The 21086-nt window shown below is 55.0% G+C and overlaps 1 protein-coding gene across 2 annotated transcripts in view; it reads right to left on the reverse strand.

Annotated features, from left to right (window-relative positions):
* Positions 1-4655: 4655 nt before the first annotated feature.
* The window catches only part of ASTN1 (astrotactin 1), a 59984-nt gene continuing 43553 nt past the window's right edge, over positions 4656-21086 (reverse strand). The window contains exons 15-24 of one of the 2 annotated variants that reach the window (XR_007890045.1): positions 20202-20306; positions 19846-20034; positions 16521-16789; positions 15528-15661; positions 14694-14845; positions 14243-14378; positions 14029-14129; positions 13229-13412; positions 7711-8347; positions 4656-6142 (exon numbers count right to left, since the gene is read on the reverse strand). Coding sequence is in view for 1 of the 2 variants with exons in the window: in XM_051625029.1 (XP_051480989.1) it covers positions 8113-8347; positions 13229-13412; positions 14029-14129; positions 14243-14378; positions 14694-14845; positions 15528-15661; positions 16521-16789; positions 19846-20034; positions 20202-20306 (1505 nt within the window). In the remaining variant the exon portion in view is untranslated. Of the gene's footprint in view, positions 8348-13228; positions 13413-14028; positions 14130-14242; positions 14379-14693; positions 14846-15527; positions 15662-16520; positions 16790-19845; positions 20035-20201; positions 20307-21086 lie in introns of both variants that reach the window. The other variant, XM_051625029.1, reaches the window with a different exon arrangement.

Raw genomic sequence — 21086 nt, forward strand, 5'->3', positions numbered from 1 at the left:
CAGCACCATGAAGGGCCTCTCTGGGTCAGGCAAGCTCTGGAGCAGCCCCAGGGCAGCGAGGGGGGAACAGTGGGGATGGCCAGGGGGTGGGGGGACAGGAGGAAGAGCTGGGGTGGCCACTGCTCATGGAGGGGGACAGGTCGAGGCCACCAGGCTGCAGCATGTGGTGGTCACCTCCCCATCTCTGCTCCCTCCCAAAGCCACCCGGGACACGGGGCTGGGGGGCCCAGGACATGCTGGAGGGGCTCAGCCAAGGGCCCAGCACTGCCTTGGCCATGCACCAGGCTGAGCTGCACGCTGAGAGCCCAGGCTCTGCCATGGACTTTTGTCTTGGTCCAGTGTCCAGGTGTCCTTGCTCTGGGTTTGGTCACTGTTCACCCCCTCCCCTGCTGCTGTACAGGCTTATTTAGCAAGGTCGAGGTAGTTGTGATCTCTCTGCAAATATTTAAACTTAATTATATATATATATATATACACATATAATATATATATAAATATATATTATATTTTCTTTGCTCTCGATGAAGCTGAGAAAGGATATTCTTTGTCACACACCCATGCTGCTCTGAAGTACAAACTGTTGGGAAAAGCATGGAAGGAGCAGGAAATTCGTCCTTCCTTGCTGAGCAGGAGCTGGAAGGAGGACAGAGGGAGAAGCCAAATGCCTGAGCCAGGCCAGGCTAGGAGAGGGCTCCCCAGGCAGGTGGCATGGAGGCTACCACCTCAAGGTGCTCTCCTAAGCACAAGGTTTGCCCTTGGGATTTGCTGGTGCTTTGCTGTGCTCTGCTTAGGGGTCTGGGTCAGGGGGTTGAGGTTGAGAAGATGCTGGGAGTGCTGTGGCCCCAAAGGGCACCCCAGATGCCTGCCAGCCATTGTTTCTGAGCCCTCTGGGAAGGGTTTCATGTCCGTGGGGATGACTATGTGGTCAGTAGGAGCAAAGACATACAAGGGTCCCTCTCCACCTCGCTCCCCCTGGCCACTGTGTGCCCAGGTAGGTGAGGAATGTTGTGGGCAACCCAGAGGAGCTCTGTGATGCTTCTGGATGAAGAAGGATGAGGTGGGTCTTCCCCCCACATCTCCTTTCCAAACATGAGCTTCAACAGTGTTGTTTATTGGAGGAGAGACAGGACCTAAACAACCTGTCAGGAGACTTTGGGCATCATCTTTTCCCACTGCAATTCTCTCTGTGGCCAAGCCCATCACGGTAGACACAGAGCCACTGACTTTCACCTGCCTCTGGACAGAAAGTGAAACTCTTCAGCTCCACCTCTAGCCCCAGAGAAGCCCAGCTAGAAACTTTTCCCCCTGTAGCTGAGTGCCAGGAGCTCAGCTTGGCTACAGGACCCAGCCCTGTACTGGAGCCTGGGGTCATTGCTGATGGTTTTGTGCCTTGAAGAGTCAGAGAAAAGGGACAGAGGAGAGCACAGAAGAGACCCCAGAGTAGGAGCAGGGACCCATGGGTGCAAGCTGGGACCAAGAGACCCAAAGCCATGTCCTCCAGGTTCGTCCAGCCCAGGAGCGATGGAGAGAGGGTGACACGGTGTGGACAGACGGGGGATTTTCAAGCCATGGTTTATTTTTCACCACCTTCCCGCCCCTCCCAACATCCCCCCATCCCACACACCCCCCCACACCCCCTTTTTTTTTTTTCTTTTCCCCAGGCATCTCCTAAAGTTGTGGCTGGAGGATAAGAAAGAGTAGGGGCAGAGGCACCTGGACATCCCACCAGTGTCCAGGCAGGAGATGCCTTGTCCTCCTCCAAGTCGTTTCCCAAGCCTGAGTGCTCCCTTTGCCCTGTGGTGGGGTACCCTGGCCTAGGCAGGGATGCTGGAGGGGGGACATAGGGCCCCACCTCCTCTTCAGCAGGGACACATCTCTGTTCCCATCACCCACAGGTGACCACCACTGCCAGACAGAGAGAGCTGCAATTTTTTTTCTTTTTTGGCCCGTGATCCATTTGATCCAATGAATAAAAAACGACCCACAAACCCAAACACTAGAAAAAACACAAGGAAATATTTGTTATTTCTTTTTCAAAGCCCTTTGAGGCTTCAAATGTTCTCCCAGAAGGTGCAGCTCGGGCAACCTGTCCTGCTCCAGTGGTGTAGGGAGGGGGAAATTCAGGGGGGAGCAGGAATGGGGGGCAAGACAACCCCTGGCCAGTGGGGACAAGGGGACCATAGTGAGGGTGACAAGCAGAGGTAGAAGGGAGAACTTAAAATCCCAGCATCCTACCATGCCAAGCCCTCCACTGCCTGGTGTCCAGGTCACCTGTGTGTCCAGATGCCAAATTTTCACCCTTTTTTGGCATGAAAAATCTCAGCAGTGACTTGTCCTTGCTCAGCAGTGGGTGCAGGGAAGGGACAGGGACCCCATGGACAGGGCCACCAGGGAGGGGGGAGGCCTAAGTTGGTGGCTTGGCTGGCAGACATTTGTGCTTCTCTGGAATGGACAGCTTCTACATACCCAAACCTTGTTCTTCTATAGCGACACTGAGAGGGTTTTTTTTGTCCCCTTTAGGGTTTTATTCACAACGGAGGCTGCTGCTATTTTTATTTTTTTGTATTTGATAATTATTTTTTATAAAAATCTATGGGGAAAATAAATAAATAAATAAATAATCTTCTCATCCTCCACCTCTGTTGCCTCCTTGCTTCACCCTCAGTCCCACATCACCCTCCTTCTGCTCCAAACTATGGACTCTCCCAGCCCTTTGGGTTCTGGTTTTGGGGTGGGGAGGGAACAACACGTCTCCAATGTCCTCCCTACTCAAGGCTGCCACCCTGGGTGTCTGTGCCATGGTACCAGCTGAACCTGCTCCTGTGGACAGTCCCAAAGCCCACAGACATCACCAGGGCAGGCAGGGGACATCCACAGGGCCCTTGGGGGTTAGGACTTTCCTTCTAAGATGTCCACAGCTCCTCTGGACTTTCCTTCTAAGATGTCCACAGCTCCTCTGCTCTACCTGCCTGGCCAAATGGGGATCTCTGATGGTCTGGAAAATGGTATTTGCAGCATCTGATGGAGTGGCAGGTCCTGTGGAACCTGCTGCAGTCCCGTGTCCCTGGGCATCCCCTCTGGACCAGGAGCATCTGGGCCAGGTTTGGAAGTCCTGCTACCCCCACACACATGCAAGAAGGCCATGGTGCTGGTGGCACTAGGAGGGACACCACCAGGCTGGGGGTCAACACCTCACCAGGAGCCTTTCCTTGTTGCAGTTCCTGGGTCTTCCACTTAAGATAAAAAAGGGCAACTGTTGATGGCAGTGGTGGCCAAGTGACCCGCTGTTCTCCCCCTGTTGTCCCCTCCTTTCTGCCAAACACTCAGTGCAAGACAAGACACCAATCCCTGCATCCTCACAACGAGGAGGACACACGGGAGAGGAGAGTGGTGGCTCTTGCAGCAGCACAAGTTGGAGCCTGAAGAGCTTTGGCTGCTGTTGGAACGGAGGAGACTGTGCAGGCAATCACGAAGAACCAGGGCAGCCACCAGGACCTTGGGGACACGGTGCCTTGTGTGAGGGCTCCAGCAGTGCCACATTGGTCATGGCTTAGCTGAAATGCAGCCCTTCCTGCTGGCACCTGCTTTCTGAGGATCCCCAGGGACCACTGGCCAACAGCAGCCCCTCCAACATGCACACACACCTTACCAAAGCCCTCAGGAAAAGCTGCCAGTTTGTGTCACCCTTCAGAGTCCTCTGCCTTTTTGGGGTGGCTTTCTCCACACCCCTATGGCTTGCAAGCCAGAGGACCCCAGAGAAGATACTCTGGTGAAGGTGTGATGAGCCAAGGGTGCCAAGACATTCTGACACAGCAGCTCAGGCTTGGGACCACGAGTCTTTCTGCCATGTGGTCCCTCTCCTCCTCCTCCTCTTCCTCCTCCTCCTCCTCCTCCTCATCCTCCTCCTCCTCCTCCTCCTCCTCCTTCTCCTCCTCCTCCTCTTCCTCCTCCTTCTCCTCCTCCTCCTCAAGTCTCATTTCACAGCCACTGGTTATTGTGCAATGAACCAGTGGCAGCCACAGCACTTAAATGCTTGGAAAACTAGCAGGAGGAAAGTATCGGGTGTATTTTTAGCTTCTTTCCCTGCAATTTAGCAGTGGGAAGGGAGGGGGGAAATAAAATTTAAAAAATCAGATTGTTCCACGAGACGTAACGAAGTCTGGTTTCCTATGGATTTGGGTCCCCAAATCCCCCCACTCCCACGTCCTCCCAGGCCTGCAGCAACCCCCACCCCTCCCCAGGTCTCCCCCACATCTGGTGGGGCTTGGCCAAGGGGCCAGGCCCTACGAGTGCTGATGGCCTGGCCACCAGGCACGACTCTGCACCTTAAGGGACTTGCCAGGCTGCCTTGGCAGATCTCACCTCTGCTCAGGCACTGATTTTCCCATCATTCCTACCCATTAACATTCACCATGCTCCTCAAAACTCTGCCAGGTGGACCAGGCAGTTCTCAGCAGGGGGCTGACCAGCACACCCCATCATCCCATCCACCTTGCGTACTAAAAACCACACAGAATAAAAGGACTTCGTGGGGTTTTTTTTTTTAAAATCTCATGTGAAGATGCACCCGAGCTCCAAGGCTGGGAGTGTTTAATCCAAAAGATGACAACAAGGGGACCAAAACTATAAACAAACACTCCAGTTTGCCAGAGCCAGAGATTACTAACAGCTCCATTTAATAGTCGGTTAAATTATCATCTGGAGTTTTACATAATGTTACAATGATTCATATTTATTTTTTTTTTGGTGGTTGTTGCTGTTGTTTAAAACCTCTTTTTTTTTTTTTTTAACTTTTTAAAATTTATTTATGTAATCTGGAAGGGTTTTGTGTTTCTTGCCACGTGGCTCTCTCACCCTAAAGCACCCTACTTTCAGCCTACAGTAATAAAACATCACATTAGAGTTTTAATAGAACATCAAGGGACATGAAGTGTCTCCATCTTTGTAAAGAAAAGGACTTAAACATCTTTATCTGTTAAATAACTCCACGACAAGTAAAAGGTATTAACAGGGGATACAGGTGCAGTAAAGGAAAGGAACAAAAAAAGTACCCAGAGGTTCATCTCAGGTGAATGATCGCTCGTTGATCTAGAAATGAAAAAAGAAGAGAGGGCAGGGAGGAGAGGGGGGTTGCAGAAATGGATGGAAAATGGTGTCTTCTCCAGCTTTTGTGTGGTTGGCAGCATGGGAAAAACTAGGAGAGACAATACTGTGCAGAGCCCAGAGCAGGACCCTGCAGCAGAGGGTCAGCCCTGCCAGAGAGGGGAACACCTCAGGCTGGCCCGTGCCCAGTGAGCCAGCCCCTTGCAACACATCTCACCAAGGCCAGGTCTGGTGCAACCCCCCACTCCAGTCTGAGGGTTTGTTGGAGATGGGCTCACGTCTCATTTGAAGGATTTGGGCAAGAAAATCCAAGTCTGGGCAAAATTCTGAGTTGCAAAGCCGAAGGATCTAGATGGGAAACCTTGACAAAGGCAGGGTCTTCGTGACCACAGACCAGCAGATGGCAGATCCTGCTGGCACAGCAGGTGCAGCAAACAACCATGTGGAACAGAGCCCCACCAGCCCACTGTGTGGTCTGTCACGGGTTGGGGACACTGAGTCCTGTCCAGCTGTGCAAAGGTGCCATCCAAGGACCTTGGATGGGTGGCTTTCCCTCACCCTCCCAATGGTCCATCTCCCAGGCCATGAGGAAGCTGGGGGAACAGAGTCCAGCTCAGCTGGCTGCTGCTGCTGCTGCTGCAGGGTTTTGGTTGACCAGGCTTTGAAATGGTGAGCACAGAAGCAGAATGATAACATCTGCAGAGCCCCAGGGCAAACCTTGGGGCTGGATGAAAGAAGTGACCCCCGGTGGGTGTGAACATCCTGGGTGTGGGAGTTTTTCCCAGCAGCAGTGGCTGGAAGGCTTCAGTGCTCCCATCCCTGGTGCTGCACCCAGTGAGCAAGGAAAGAGAGAGTCTGGTACCCTCAGGAAAACAGTCTGTGCTCTGTAGAAAGGCCACATCAGTGGTATGACTTGGTGAGCAACCAGCTTGTGCCTGGGCCAGAGCAGCCCTTGTCCAAGTATCCCTCCGAGGGGCTGAGTGGAGGTGCCCTGTGTCCATCCCTGGATGGTTGCCTGGCTGGAAGTTGAGTTCAGCATCTGCTGGGAGAAGGAAAAGGATAAACCAAAGCCCCTTGGCCAAGGCTGCCAGTGGCTAACGTGAAAAGGAGGAATGGCTCAGTGTGGATCATCACCATCACAGAATGCTATGGCTTGGAAGGGACCTTAAAGAGCATCTAGTTCTGACCCCACCTGCATGGGCAGGGACACCTCCCAGCAGACCAGGTTGTTCCAAGCCCCATCCAACCTGCCCTTCAGCACTGCCAGGGACAGATCACCTGCCCATGCCTACCTGCACGTGGAGATGGCACTGGGCTTGGTCTGAGCCTTCAGCAGTATCAGGCACATTCAAAAATAATGTGACAAGAAGCCACAAAGGATCCAGCAGACAATCCTTCTTGCAAGGAATAAGTGTTTGCCCAAACACCCCTAAACCACACACACTGGTTACAGAAATGCCTCTGTGTCCCAGCAGCTCCCTGGGCCAGGCCAGATGTCCCTGGAGGAGAAGCCTGCCTGTAAGAAGGGAAGAACAAAGCACTGTGTGGTCCTGCAGGAAGATTCTGAGCCTCCTCCTCATCACCTTGCTCATGTTGGAGCCTTGACCTTGGCAGGTGGCAGAAGGAACAAGGCAGAAAATCATAACAGACAGGCTGAAGATTGCTCCTGCCAAGGCTGGGGAAAAAAAACCCACCAAACCAACAACAACAAAAAGGAAATTTCTCTCTGAAAAGGCATCATAAAAACCACATTGAAGGGCTCCTGGCTTGTCCAGATCAAGAAGTGCCCAGCTGGCAAGTCCAGAGATGCCTCCTCTGCAAACCAGGCTGGAAGCTGAGGTTAAAAAGAAGCTGTTTGCTGCCTCCAGCACCATCAGTGGTAACAGGGCTTTGGAGAACAGCTTGCTCTGAACTGAGCCCAGTGTCCCGGGACAACCCCAGTTCTCTGCTTTAATAAAGACTCATGGATGAGAGCTGCAGATGTCAGCCTGAGCACAGGCAAGCAACATCCCCAGATGCCTGCCCATCACACCACGTCACCGAGCCCTCTCCAGGACCAGGACCTGGGGGACCAGCCAGAGCCTGGACTGTGCCACAGCTGCAGGATGGCCAGTGAAGAAGACAGCCTTGGCTGAGCTGTCTGGGTGCTGCTGTCTTGGCTGGGGCTATCCTCAGCAGTCTTCTGGCATTGCCTCCTGTGCCATTGCCTCCAAGTCTTTATTATAGAGGGTAAAAAAAAACCCCAAAAACATAATGGAAGAGATTTTTAAGTCGACTTCCTAGGAATTTGGTCCTACAGGAAGGTCGGGGTGTCCAGCTGACCTGAGGCCAAGCTGCCTTCGTTCTGAAGGACTCTGCATCTTGGGGCAAACATGGGCTGTGCCCCTCGCAGGAGAACCTGAGGAGATGGGGTCACCTAGCCCCTCTCTCCTTGCTCCAACTCCGCCCTGCAGTGGCACCATCACTCAGCCAGGTCTCACCCAGACCTCATGCTTTACAGTTGTGAAAATAAACCCACCCAGGTCCTCGTGGCTGTTTTGCTCAGCCGAAACCACTGGCATCTCAACCCAACCTTCACGCCCTGCCTCTTTTCCCAACCTGCATCACCTGCTCTCTCCTCGTGGCTGTGTCCCCGTGTTTCTCCCGTGACCCACGTCCCCACAGTCAGGGCAACGACGGAGGCAGGTGAAGGGGGGGGGGGGCCGTGTCCTCCCAACCCGCCCTCTCCACCGCTTCACCCAGGTCCATGAGCTGAGGAACCTCTTGGCAAAATGAAGATAAAAAAACCAAAACCAAGAAAACTGGGTCCCACAAGACTTCTAACTAGAAAGGCTTTTGGCCGAGTCGAAGAAGAAGCTAACACTGAGTCAGTCCTGCCCGGAGCAGCTGGTTTCGCTCCTCGGTGGGAATTTTTTGCCTCCAGCAACGTCAGCAACACCCTCCCTCCCCGGAGTCCGTGTACAAAACCCTCAAGAAACACCCGTGGAGAGAGCAGGGGGTGCACAGCCCTCAGTAGTCCTTGTCACCGTAGTCATTGTACAGGATGCTGAGAGTCTGCTCCTCGCACGTCTTCTTCAGGTCCCGGCCCAGCTCCGACCAGTCGAGCCCGTAGGGTTTGATCTCGCTGTAGCGGCAGGCGAGGTACTTGAGGGACGAGCGCTGGAGGCCGATCTTGGGCTCTTGCAGGAGGCCGTGGCACCAGCTGCTGAGGTCCCCCAGCTGCGAGAGGATGAGGCCAGCTTTCCTGCAGGGAGGGTGAGATGCCGAGGACAGCGAGGAGACACCAACGGAGACACCACGGGGTGGGGGGGGACGGCGGGAGGGGCGAAGGAGGAGAGAAAAGCAAAGAGGGTTAAGGGCGCCGCGGCAGCACCTGGGTGGAGAAGAGACAAGGCAAGAGTCGGGCAGGGTGGAGAGTGGCCGAGCAGAGCCCAACCCTGCTGGGATGAGAAGAGACGGTGGGGCTGTGGGGACACGGCGGCCCCACGGCGAGCGCTGCAAGTCTAAACGTGTGCAGGAGCAGCCCCTGCCCTGGGTCAGAGGTGGCCACACTACCAGGGTGGTGCTGGACCTTCTGCATCGGTCTTGTGACTTGCCTTACACTTCCCTGCCCTGCTCCCCCTTTCTTCTTCCACCCTGCATCATCCTCTCCAGAAGGTCAAGTCTGTTGAGGGGTGAGTGAGGGGACGGTGACAGGGGCGGCTGTGAAACCCACAACACCCCTTGGGAAGGACAGGGACAACTCAAATGGCATCACCAGTCACTGCTGCAGCTACTGAACCCCAAACCTAACAGGAGGGGAAAGTGGGAGCCAACAGCACTGCAGGCAGTGGGGAGACATGCTAGAAGGTATCAGGCAGGAGGTGCAAGGCTAGCCCAGGGCAGTGTCACCACAAGTGTCCTCTCCATGAAACGTATGTGTGGCATGTCTGAGAACTGTGCTGGTCACCCATGGCTTGATGTGGGACACCTCCACGGATATGGCAGGGCAGGGAAAAGGTGGGCATGCTGGGAACATTGCTCCCTTGCTAGCACGTGGCTGAGTGGGATGTGATGGAGATGAAAGGTGTGGTTTTGGGGACCAGCACGTGGAGACGTTGCTGAACACAAGTGTGCACAGAGCAGCTTAAAGCTGCACTCCAAAATGCATGGAAGATGCAGAGGGGAGCAGGGGGTGTTGTAGGCACTGGCTGCCCAAACCAGCATGGGAGCAGGACTGCCCGGAAGAAGTAAAGGAATCACAGAATCCCCTCTGGTTTGGGTTGGAAGGGACTTCAAAGATCATCTAGTTCCAACCCCCCTGCATGGGCAGGGACACCTCCCACCAGACCAGGCTGCTCCAAGCCCCATCCAACCTGCCCTTCAACACTGCCAGGGATGGGGCAGCCACAGCTTCTCTGGGCAACCTGGGCCAGGGTCTCACCAGCCTCACAGCAAAGAATTTCTTCCTAATGTCTCACCTAAATCTCCCCATTTTCAGTTTAAAGCCATTCCCCCTTGTCCTCTCACTCCATGCCCTTGTAAAAAGCCCCTCCCCAGCTTTCCTGGAGCCCCTTCAGGCACTGCAAGGTGCTCCAAGGTCTCCCTGGAGTCTTCTTTTCTCCACGCTGAACAACCCCAGCTCTCTCAGCCTGTCTTCACAGCAGAGGTGCTCCAACCCTCTGTGCATCTGCGTGGCTTCCTCTGGACTCACTCCAACAGCTCCAGGTCCTTCTTGTGCTGGGGGCTCCAAAAGTGGACACAGCCCTGCAGGGACTATCTCACGAGAGTGGAGCAGACGCTGCTTTTCATGTAGTCTGTCAAGTCTAGTAACCTTTTAGTAAATGTGTCCCAGAGGACAGTGGGCAATCTAGAAGGACCATTCTGAGGAGGACAGCCTCATTTTGATCCATAAACAGCTCTGAGGGAGCACGGGGTGCATCGGAGCTCCCCAGCTCTGTGCAGTGAGCATTTTGCACCTCTCAGTTGCAGAGTCAAACAAGGAAAGACAAGTCACGTTTGGTAAAGAGCTGCAACCCACCAAGGAAGCCAGGAGAGAAGGTCGGGTGACAGAGGGAGAGGAGGTTCTGGATGAATCCACCTTCAGCAGATTAAAGTTACTCCTCTGGGAAAAGACCAGGTCTGAGAGGAGGATTTTGGACCCAGCCACACCCGGGGTCCTCTCTGAGAAGGAGTCTACAAAGCAAGGGGGTTCAGTTTGAATCTCCCTGAGCTGCCCAGTCTGAGTGGTGACACATACAGGAATTTTGGACCCAGCTGCACCCAGGCTCCTCTCCTTCAGAGGAGTTTGGAAAGCAAGGGGGTCCAGTTCTAACCTTCCTGGGTTGCTAAATCCGGGCCGTGTCAGATGGACACGGTGGAGTCAGTCGCCTGGGTCCACAGCCAGGACTTCAAAGGAGCATCAGCATCAGTCAAACACACACACTCTGTCTGCTGGCTAAAGCATGTCATCTGCAAGTGATTTCTCCTGTCACCACCAGTCTAGATGCTGGCAATCACACAGGTCTGCTTTCGAAGGTTTGCCATCACCAGAGCCCTCTGCAGCTGCCTGAACGTCTCTTTCCAAGAAGCGGGAGCTGCAAACACTTCATCAGCAGCTCGCGTCACCCCACGCGCTCCAGCCTTCCCAGATGGTGGAATTCACCCCCTGGCTGGTACGTTCAGGCAGCAAACAGACACATCTGGGCAGCTCAGTGGCATTTCTGGCTGCTCTATGCCCAAGGCACAGCTGGGGCTGGAGGAGAAGGTCCTGGGTCCCCTGGCTGAGGCCACGAGCAGTGACGGCAACACTCAGGCTCCGTGGTGGCAGAGGTTGTGTGATGGCTCTGGCCTGTCACGCAGGGAATGCCGTGTGCTCCTCACGCCAACCACCGCAGCAGATGTGAGACGGTCTGTGCAGACCAGGGCTGGGTTTCACAGAGTGACATCATCACAGCTGGGCTCGAGACAGAGATGAGGCCAAAACCCAAGCCCGCCGACCCCAACCGGGGCCGTGGGAATGAAGCAAGCCCGGGCAGAGGAGCTGGTGGGAGCCTCAGCAACAAGCCTACACATGGTGGGATGTCACCACTGAGAGTCTGAAGCTCTTAGGACATAATTGAAGCTCTTAGGACATAAATGGGAGCTGGAGGAAGAGAAGAGACCCCAGCTTTGCCCCAGGAAGTGGAGGATCTCTTGAGAGTTTCCCACCAAAGCTGAACTGGGAGATATGCCTAAGACACAAAGTGCAAGACAGCTGCCTGCTGTGTTTTTCTGACCACTTAGCAGAGGTCTGGAGGACAGAGAAGGCACACGGAGGATCTCCAGTCCTCTGCTAGAAACCCACAAGTGACCAGCTGGAGAAGCAGGGCTGGAAGACAGTGGTGAGTGCAGCAAGAGGAGGTGTGGGACAGGGGGTAAGGTGAAAGCCATCAGCTTCATAGACCGGGGCTGTGGCTGGCATGTGTTTGAAGGAATCCCAGTTTCCATATGGGCTCAAGGCTCCAGTTCTCTGAAGGCCAGACACTATGAAACACCACTGCAGCCCACACAACCTCCCAGCCCAGCTTGCTCAACTGACTGGAAACACCCACATTACTGGGAAAGCACACAGACAAAAGCAGACATCAAAGGACACGGGGATGAAGGGCACATCTGGCTCCTTCCACAAGCCTGGAACAGGGAGGGGCCCATCCCCAGACAGCTGAAGGGGCTGGAGTGACCTGAAGAAGCCCTGAGACAGGACATGGTGCTCACTGAGGCACGAAGGGACTGTCTCAGCCTGGAAGGGAACAGGGCAACCTCCTCTATAACCTGCCATGGTAGCTTGGCACTGCCTGGACACCAAACGTTAATTGTGTCCCTCAGATCAGCCCACACAACCACAAACATGGACCAAAAGAAGGGAACACGTGCAATTCAGGGCCAAGGTGAATCCACTGCCTGCTTTGGACCACAAGTGACAGGGAGCCCCACACGCAAAGATGCATTCAAGCCAAACCAAAGCCCAGGAGAAGAAGAAAGGCAAAGCCTGACCTTGGCATGGCACAGTCGAGCCCAGGTATGTGTTTGCATGCACTTCATTGAGCAGCTCCCACAATCAAGCTCTTCTGTGTAACCTTCTCCACCAGGCTAGAAGGTACCACCACCTCCTTGTACCTTCTTCCCTTCACCAATCAAAGAATCACAGAATTGTCATGGTTGGAAAAGACCTCTGAGGTCACCGAGTCCAACCATCAGCACAAAAAAGACCCACCAAAAAAAACCCAAACAAACACCACACGCACTCCACCAAAAAAAAAAACCCAAAAAACCTCAACCACTAGAGCAGGCCCTGAAGTGCCACATCTACACGTTTCTTGAATACCTCCAAGGATGGTGACCACCTCTCTGGACAGGCTGTTCCAGTGCCTGACCACTCTTTCAGTATAAAAATTCTTCCTAATGTCCAATCTAATCCTCCCCTGCCACAACTTCAGGCCATTTCTTCTCATCCTGTCATTATTCACTTGGGAGAAGAGGCCAAGACCCACCTCCCTACAACCTCTTTTCAGGTAGTTGTAGAGGGCAATGAGGTCTCCCCTCAGCCTCCTCTTCTTCAAACTAAACAACTCCTGTTCCCTCAGCTGCTCTTCATACAACTTGTTCTCTAGACCCTTCACCAGCTTGGTATCTCTCCTCTGGAATGCCCAGGACCCCTCAACATGCTCTGACCATACTCCCTCCCCTTCCCACCCACAACAATCTCCAGTTCTCAAAGGTACTCTGTTCTTCCAGGACCTTCTGCCTGTGGCAGCAGCTACTGAGGAGAAAGGAGAAACCCATCACTTTCCCACCCGCCTTGGCATGAACAGACTAAGCAAAACTCCAGAGACAGGATAGGGCTGGCAGGATGGACAAGGATGATGGGTTGGTGATGATCCAACAAACCTTGTCCTACGTTTATGGTCCTTCAAGGGAGGTGGCTGGACCCCAAACACACACACACAGCACCCAGCCAAACAGGAAGCCTACTGTGAGACTCAGAGCTCTATCATCAAAGAAGTTAACGAGATTTGCCAGAGAGCCTTTGTCCTGAGGACCAACATCTACGAGAGGTCAGCCTGTTGGTAGGTAAGGCCTTGCCAAGCCAGCTCCCCAATCCTACCTGGGCCCCAGCTCGTCTTCACAGCGCCAGGTGAACTCCCCAAAGCTCTCATAGTGCTGGTTGTAGTGGTAAAGGACTCGATGCAGGCTGGGGGAACCCAGGTCCAGCAGGGTGTTGTAGGCTGTTTGCTGCTCCTTGCCACTGGTGTAGCCATTGAAGAGGTTGTAGATCTTGTCTGCTATTTCTGGACAAAAGGACAGTGGGTATTCAGAGGGGTGGAAGGAAAGGCATGAACAAAGCCCACCGGTCCCAAGCTCAGCTCTAGGGAAACCAAGAGCAGAGCCAAGACTTGTCCCCTGAGTTATGACTGATGTCACATCAAGACAAGGTCCCAACATAGGATCAAGAGAGTAGATGGCATTCCTCAGGCTCAGACCGGGTTAGGTTCCTGTAGTTTGGCCCAATTAGGAAAAGAAATGGGTGGTGTCACCAGGCACTGTCAGTGAAATGCCATCTATTTATGGGAAGGCACCCAACTGGGGTTTCTTCAGCACTGGCACCACCTACACCATCAGTTGCTCTCTGGGCAGGGCACACAGGTCTTCTTGGCTATTTGGGTGTGTCCCAACTGCCCGCTTCCCCTTCATCCTCCCACTAGCACAGAGTTCCTCTGCATTTGTATGTGGGGACAATGTGTGCCTCCCACAACCTGCCACCCCAACCCTCAACACCACGTGGCCACCATGGGTGGAGAAGACGTTACAGCCAGGACACAGGATGCGTGTGGGGACCTGCTGGAAGGGAGAACTCCCTGTTTCTGGCCCTCAAGTGTCACAGCCCAGCAGTTTGCTCCATCTCACCTTGAGCTTTCACATCATCCACCACTGGGCAGGGAGTCTTGACAGTCACATCACTGGACCTGGAGCGTCTTCCCGTATTATCGACTCCCCAGAGGGTGAACCTGGCCAAGAATGGAAAAGGTGAAGCTCTGGACTCCCAAGCCCTCACATGAATGTGGCACCACGCTCAGGGTGACAGCACGGCCACGGGCATGGCACGGGGGAGGTGACTCACATGTAGGTGGTGTCAGGCTCCAGGCAGCGAACAATGAGGGAGATGGTGGAGGACAACCTGTCGGGCACTTGGGCAGGCATGGCACAGGGTGACTTGGCACCGGAGATGATGTCGTCCACGAAGCTCAGCACCGTCTCTAGGGAGAGAGGGGAGGACGTGCCACAGGAGAGGACACAGGAGGTGCCCCTGGGGCTGTGGAGAACCACTGAGGTCTGTGCCTGGTGCCCGGGGCGACCAAGGCTCACACAGGAGGCTGATGGACATGTTGCTTTTCCAACAAGGGTCATCACCGCGGTGTGGAGCTGCCACCTCTGCAGTGTGGCGGGCAGGAAAGGAGCTGCTCTTTTCCACAGGACACTGGACAAGTTGCAGCATCTCCTTGCAAAGAGGGGGAACAGACGGTCTCCTCCAACACCTCCATCCCACCCTCCCCAGAGAGAACCCCACTCACCGGTCTCCACCTTGGAGTGGTCCATCCTGTCAGTCACCTTCTCTTGACGGAGCAGGTAGTCAACAATCTGCACCCCGATGGGGGGCTCTGAGTGCCCCCACTCCAGCACCACCAGGGTGCTGCTGGGCTCGTGAACGGTGGAGAGCCGCAGGCTGGGGGGGGACAATGCCAGCCAGTCAGTATCTCAGGAGGGCAAGGCCCACCAGCCACCCCCACTGCCTGCCCTTGCTCACCCTCACCCGTGTCTATCCCCACCTTGCTGCTCCTCTGTGCCATAAAAAAAGTAAGCAAACCCACCAGGCTGAGGTGTGGGGGAGCTGCTGAGGACAACCCGTCCAGCTGGTCCCCATGGGTGGTGCAGAAGGTGGCATGAGTGTCCTGCCTATGGTCATGAGTGCCACTCACTCTCCTGAGCAGACCATGTGCAAGCACACAAGAAATGGCTTGGTTTCTGGGAAGTACCACCTAGGGACATTTTTGCCTGACCATCTCACAGCAAAAGGGCTTCAGAGCCATTGACCCATGGGTGAAAGCAAGGTCCAGACAGAAGTGACTCAGTCTCTGCTACCCCACCTGGCTCTGGGCATGCTGGTCCCTGGGAATGCTCCACCAGGATGGATTCAAAACCAGCTCTCCAATCCTCAGCTGAATTTAGAAAGCACACCGCACCGCTGCATCCTCTACCCGATCTCCAGGTCCCCCCATCCGCTTGCAAACCTGTCCCATCAAGCCACCGCAGCCCCAGCACCTCCTGCCACCACGCTGTTGCCCATCCCTGCCTCCTCCCAGACCCACCACACCAAGAAGGCAGGCTGGGCAGGCGTGGAGACCTACATGGGGTGTGGGAGAGGCGCGCAGGTGGGCAGCCCGTCCGCCCCGAAGGCGCTGGAGTCGCAGCGGCACCAATCCTCGATCACGTCCCCGCTGCCCGAGCACCACAGTGAGCTCATGGTGGCCTCCTGCAAGAGCTGGGAGAGAGGAGAAGGGGGTGAAGCCCCAGGCAGGTGAGCTCTCATCCTGCTGCCACTCAAGCCAGCGCTCAGTCCACCCAACCCTGCAGGAGCAAGGCTTGCCACGAGGCTACCAAGACAAGCCACCTGGGAAGACAGGAGGATGACCATGAGCCAGCAATGTGCCCTTGTGGCCAAGAAGGCCAATGGCATCCTGGGGTGTATTAGAAAGGGTGTGGTTAGTCGGTCAAGAGAGGTTCTCCTCCCCCTCTATTCTGCCCTGGTGAGGCCGCATCTGGAGTATTGTGTCCAGTTCTGGGCCCCTCAGTTCAAGAAGGACAGGGAAGTGCTTGAAAGAGTCCAGGGCAGAGCCACAAAGATGATGAAGGGAGAGGAACATCTCCCTGATGAGGAAAGGCTGAAGGAGCTGGGTCTCTTTAGTTTGGAGAAAAGGAGACTGAGGGGTGACCTCATCAATGGTTACAAATACGTAAGGGGTGAGTGTCAGGGAGATGGAGTTAGGCTCTTCTCAGTGATGACCAGTGATAGGACAAGGGGTAATGGGTGGAAATTGGAGCACAGGAGGTTCAAGGTGAATATCCAAAAAAATTTTTTTACTGTGAGAGTGACAGAGCCCTGGGACAGGCTGCCCAGGGAGGTTGTGGAGTCTCCTTCTCTGGAGACATTCAAAACCCACCTGGATGCGTTCCTATGTGATGTACTCTAGGTGACCCTGCTCTGGCAGGAGGGGTTGGACTAGATGATCTTTCGAGGTCCCTTCCAACCCCTAAGATTCTATGATTCTATGACTCTATGAAGACCACCCCGCTGCCGACCCCGCCACCACCCCAGGGCCCCCCGCTCAGCAGTTCCTCACCCGCTGGGTCTGGTTGTTGGTAACCAGCTCGTAGATGGGGGCAGCTTTGGTGACCTCCAGCAGGATGGGCTCGGCCGGCCCGTCGGAAGCAGAGGCGAGGTGGCAGAGCGGGCAGGAGGACGGGCAGCGCCCGCGGCTCTGGCACTCCATCCGCACGCCGGCCGCCACGCGCTTGGTGCCCGACTCGGAGAGGCTGGCGATGTACTCGGGGAAGGTCAGCACCTTGGGGTCCCGCTCCCGTTCCTCCGACTCATCCGAGGGGGAGTTGCCTTGGTGGGGGGAAGAGAGAAAAAGAAGAAGGCATCCGGGTGGCCTCCAGGCCATCAGCAAGAAGACTCGAGGGGCTCCACGCCCTGAGGACCGACCCCCTGTACCCTCAAGGCTGCCCTGCTGTTGGAATGAAATGCCCGACTGGTCTTCAGAGAAGCAATCAGAGCTGGAAAGTCCACCCTGGCCTTTATCATGGCTTTTGTGTCCCTGTGCTGCAGCTTCCCCAGCCTCAGCCCTCCACCCAGCGCTGGGGCCACCACTGCAGCAGGTTCCCACAAGAGGGAGCCTTCTTCATGCGGCTGGAGGATGATGAAGGAGCTGCCTGGGCACTTCCACCCCACGCTGACAAAGCCCCCCCCAGCCAAACTGCTCTGCATGAAGAGCTCTCCTGGCCCTGCAGCTGATTTCTTCACTTGACTCCCTCAGCTCCCGAGGACACTCACTGAAGTTGACGTGCTAGAGCATGCTGGAGACCAGAGAGGACGAGGTGTCAGAGCAGGGTGCACAGCAATGATGATGACTAGGTCCCTCCCTGCCCAAAGGTCTGCAGCCAGCGGAACTGAAGAGCTCAGAATAAGCAGGGAGGACTTGCCAGTGCCTCACAGTGCCCAGAAAGCTCCCAAGATGCCTACAAAACCACCAAGCCCCTCTTCAGTCCTTCCACCTCACCTGCCCTTGGTCCCTATGCAGAGGAAGGGACACTGGGGAGCATTTGCCTTTAGATAGTGCCTCTTCACCCTGTCCTAGGACGTGATGGAGGTGGCCAAAGCTGCCTCCAGGCAAGGGAATGAAGTCTTTCCCTAAGCCTTATCTTACAGAGCAGCATCATAAAGCAAAAGAGAATGGTGAGATGGCAGCAGAAGCATTCAGTGGGGCCACAGATCCCCAGCCAGCTCCTTTACCCTCTGACCTATAGAATTGTTCTGGTTGGAAAAGATTGTTAAGGTCATCAAGTCCAACCCTTAACTGCACCAAGGCCACTGCTAAACCGTGTGCCTCAGCACAACATCTACAGGGCTTTTAAATCCCTCCAGGGATGGTGACCCCACCACTGCCCTGGGCAGCCTGTGCCAGGGCCTGACAACCCTCTGGGTGAAGAATTGTTCCTGATATCCAGTCTAAACCTCCCCTGGCACAACTTGAGGCTGTTTCCTCTTGTTCTATCACTTGTTACTTGGGAGAAGAGACCAACCCCTCCCTTGCTCCAGCCTCCTTACAGGCAGCTGTTGGAAGCCAGGAGGTCTCCCTTCAGCCTCCTTTCCTCCAGGCTGAACACCCCCAGTTCCCTCAGCCACTCCCCAGAAGACCTGTTCTCCAGACCCTTCTCCTATTGAAGGGTTTGCTGAGGAACAGGCCAGTTCTCGGGACTCCTGTGAAGAAAACAAGGCTGCTCACCAAAACTGGGGAGATCAGAGTGTTGCTCTGCTCCCCCAAGCTTGCTGGGAACGGATGGTTTGGGGCTGGCTGTGCGTGGCTGCTTAGCAGGGAAGGCAGAGGAGCTGGGGAATGATTTGTCTCTTGCAGTTTCTCAATCGATCTCCAGCTCCTGACGTTTGCAAACAAACAAAAAAAAAAGGGGGGGGAAGGAGGGAAAGTGGCAGGTGCCAGAGAGAAACTGCAATGTGATATTGTGGGTGGAAAGAGGCTGCCAGACCTGAAAAGCTTCCGAGCAGGAAAATCAAAGAGGAGGAAATTGCAGGAGCAAAAAAAAAACCAACCAACCCAAAGTGCTTGCCATTAAAAGGTGCTCCATCTGGAGTCAGCCCACAGCAAAACCAGCAACGGGGTCTGTACCCTCTCAGGTAGCCTTGGGAAGAGGTCCAGGCTCCAGGAGGGCTGAGCTTGCAGGATCCAGACTCGGGCCTTTCCCAGAAAGGCATCTTTCCCAGGCAAGAGCACCAGAGAGAAAAAAATTGCCCCTGCAGCCAAGGCACAGCCAGAGCAGCAGAAATCCAACCCAACGTCCCCAGCACAGGCAGCAAAACCAGCATGTGAGGAGATGCCATGGCCCTGGTGCCCAGGCAGGCTCTGGGCTGCCTCTGGCTTTTGGAAAGCTAGTGTCCCAACCAGGCATTGCCCTCTGCACCGTGGTGAAGCTTCCAGTACCAGCTGCAGGGCTGTGTCCAGTTCTGGAGCTCCCAGTACCAGAAGGACATGGAGCTGTTGGAGTGAGTCCAGAGGAGGGAACAAAGATGCTCAGAGGGCTGGAGCAGCTCTGCTCTGGAGACAGGCTGGGAGAGTTGGGGTTGTTCTGCTGGGAGAAGAGAAGGCTCCAGGGAGACCTGAGAGCAGCTTCCAGTGCCTGAAGGGGCTCCAGGAAAGCTGGGGAGGGGCTTTTTACAGGGGCATGTAATGATAGGACAAGGGGGAATGGCTTTAAGCTGGAAAAGGGGAGATTTAGGTGAGACATTAGGAAGAAATTCTTCCCTGTTAGGGTGGTGAGAGCCTGGCCCAGGTTGCCCAGGGAAGCTGTGGCTGCCCCATCCCTGGCAGTGTTGAAGGGCAGGTTGGATGGGGCTTGGAGCAACCCGGGTCGGTGGGAGGTGTCCCTGCCCATGGTATGGGAATGGGAACTAGATGATCTTTAAGGTCCTTTCCAACCCAAACCAGAGGGTGATTCTGTGATTACTGGTGTCAGCCATGAAATGTCCAGCCCTGAGAGCCCTGGGAGAAGAAGGCACATCAGAGGGGGGGAAAAAGTCTGGCCACAAGATGTAAGTGGAAGAGAGGAGATAGGGTGGGGACAAAGGATGGAAGGAACAGGATTAAAGGCAAATAACAGTTAAGTCCAGAATCAGGTGGGACAGCTTGGTGGGATTAGTGCCTTCATCTTTCATCTCCCTGGGGGCTGCAGGGATTTATGTCCCTTTCTGGCCCAGACTAACTGCAGTCTGTGGGAGCTGGATTCAAAGGGTGTGAGTGAAGGGGTGTAAATACAAATATGAGGTGGGACACAGGGCTGGGCAATTTCCCTGCTCTGCCAAAAGCAACTCCAGCTTCCTGCTCCCATGGGGTGGCTGTGGGCACCCATCCTGAGGACAAGCAGGGCTCCTACCTTTGCTGATGTCCTCATATTCCAGCCAGAGCTGCCGCTGGACCTGCCTGTTGGGATACCAGATGGAGCAGGACTCCTCGAAGCCATACACTGCCTCCTGGATGTAGTGGTTGCCAAACTGGTCCAGCAGGGCCACGAAATCTCCCCGGGAGGTGGCCCCATCCAGAGAGTGGAGAGCGTTGCTGAAGGCTGGGGAGGAGATAGGAGATGCTCACACCTCAGAGGCCCCCAAGCCCTTGGCCACCTCCCTACACACTTGTGATGGGCAACCAACCTCTGAGCCCATCACCTGCCAGAAGAAGGCTGTATGTCCTCTCACCACCCCTCCTTTCCCCCCCCCAGTCCTGCACACTTACACTGGGAGATGGTCAACTGGTTGAGCCGGACATGGTACATGACAGACTGGACCTTCCAGTGCTGCAAGAGGGGATACCCGGACACCTCGCTGAAGTTCACCATCCCTGTCAGAGAGAGGATGTGGGGGCTCAGCACTGCTGCCCAGGGACACTTCACTGTGGGGACACTGGGGTGGTCACAGCCCCTCCAGCTGTGCCCGGGCCCAGTGCAGTGAGAAGGGGCTGGTGGGAGGACTGCACACACATCATGACCCCCTCCAGGGAGGCATTTGGAGGCGAGGGTCAGCTGCTCCCCAGCAATTAAAATCATGGCTTTGAAGGAAGATACAGGGGCTCATTTCCTCCTGCTGTCCAGGGCTCTGCATCCAGAGATAATGAGCCTCCTCATTCATCCCCTCCTGCTTCCCTCCTGGCACCCACTCCCAAGACATGCCCAGGTATGCTAATTACTTCACTAATGAGAGCTGCACTTTTTAATGAGCTGTTTGCAGGCCTGGGAATGGTCACCACCATGCCACGTGTGTCCAGGTGCAGCCAAAGGAGAGGCTCTGGAGTCCTCTTCAGCCAGGACTGAGCCAAGCAGGACACACAAGTATGGGAGAAGCCACATCTACTGATGCTCCTGACCCCTCGGGACGTTATGGCCATGCTGGAGCTGAGCAGGGCCTGGGGTTCCTCCCTCTTCAGGCAAAGAAACCTGGTCTAGTGGAAGGAGGCCCTGCCCATGGTGTAGGGACTGGAACTAGATGATCTTTAAGGTTCCTTCCAATCCAAACCAGTCTATGACTCTGTGAAAAGACATCCTGTTCTCCAGCCATTTAACTGTGCCTCATGGGAGGCAGAAATTCACAGACACCAGAGCTGGGGAGACACTTGGTCCTGCTC

The sequence above is a fragment of the Apus apus genome, chromosome 7, assembly GCF_020740795.1.
Source record: "Apus apus isolate bApuApu2 chromosome 7, bApuApu2.pri.cur, whole genome shotgun sequence".
NCBI lineage: Eukaryota > Metazoa > Chordata > Aves > Apodiformes > Apodidae > Apus > Apus apus.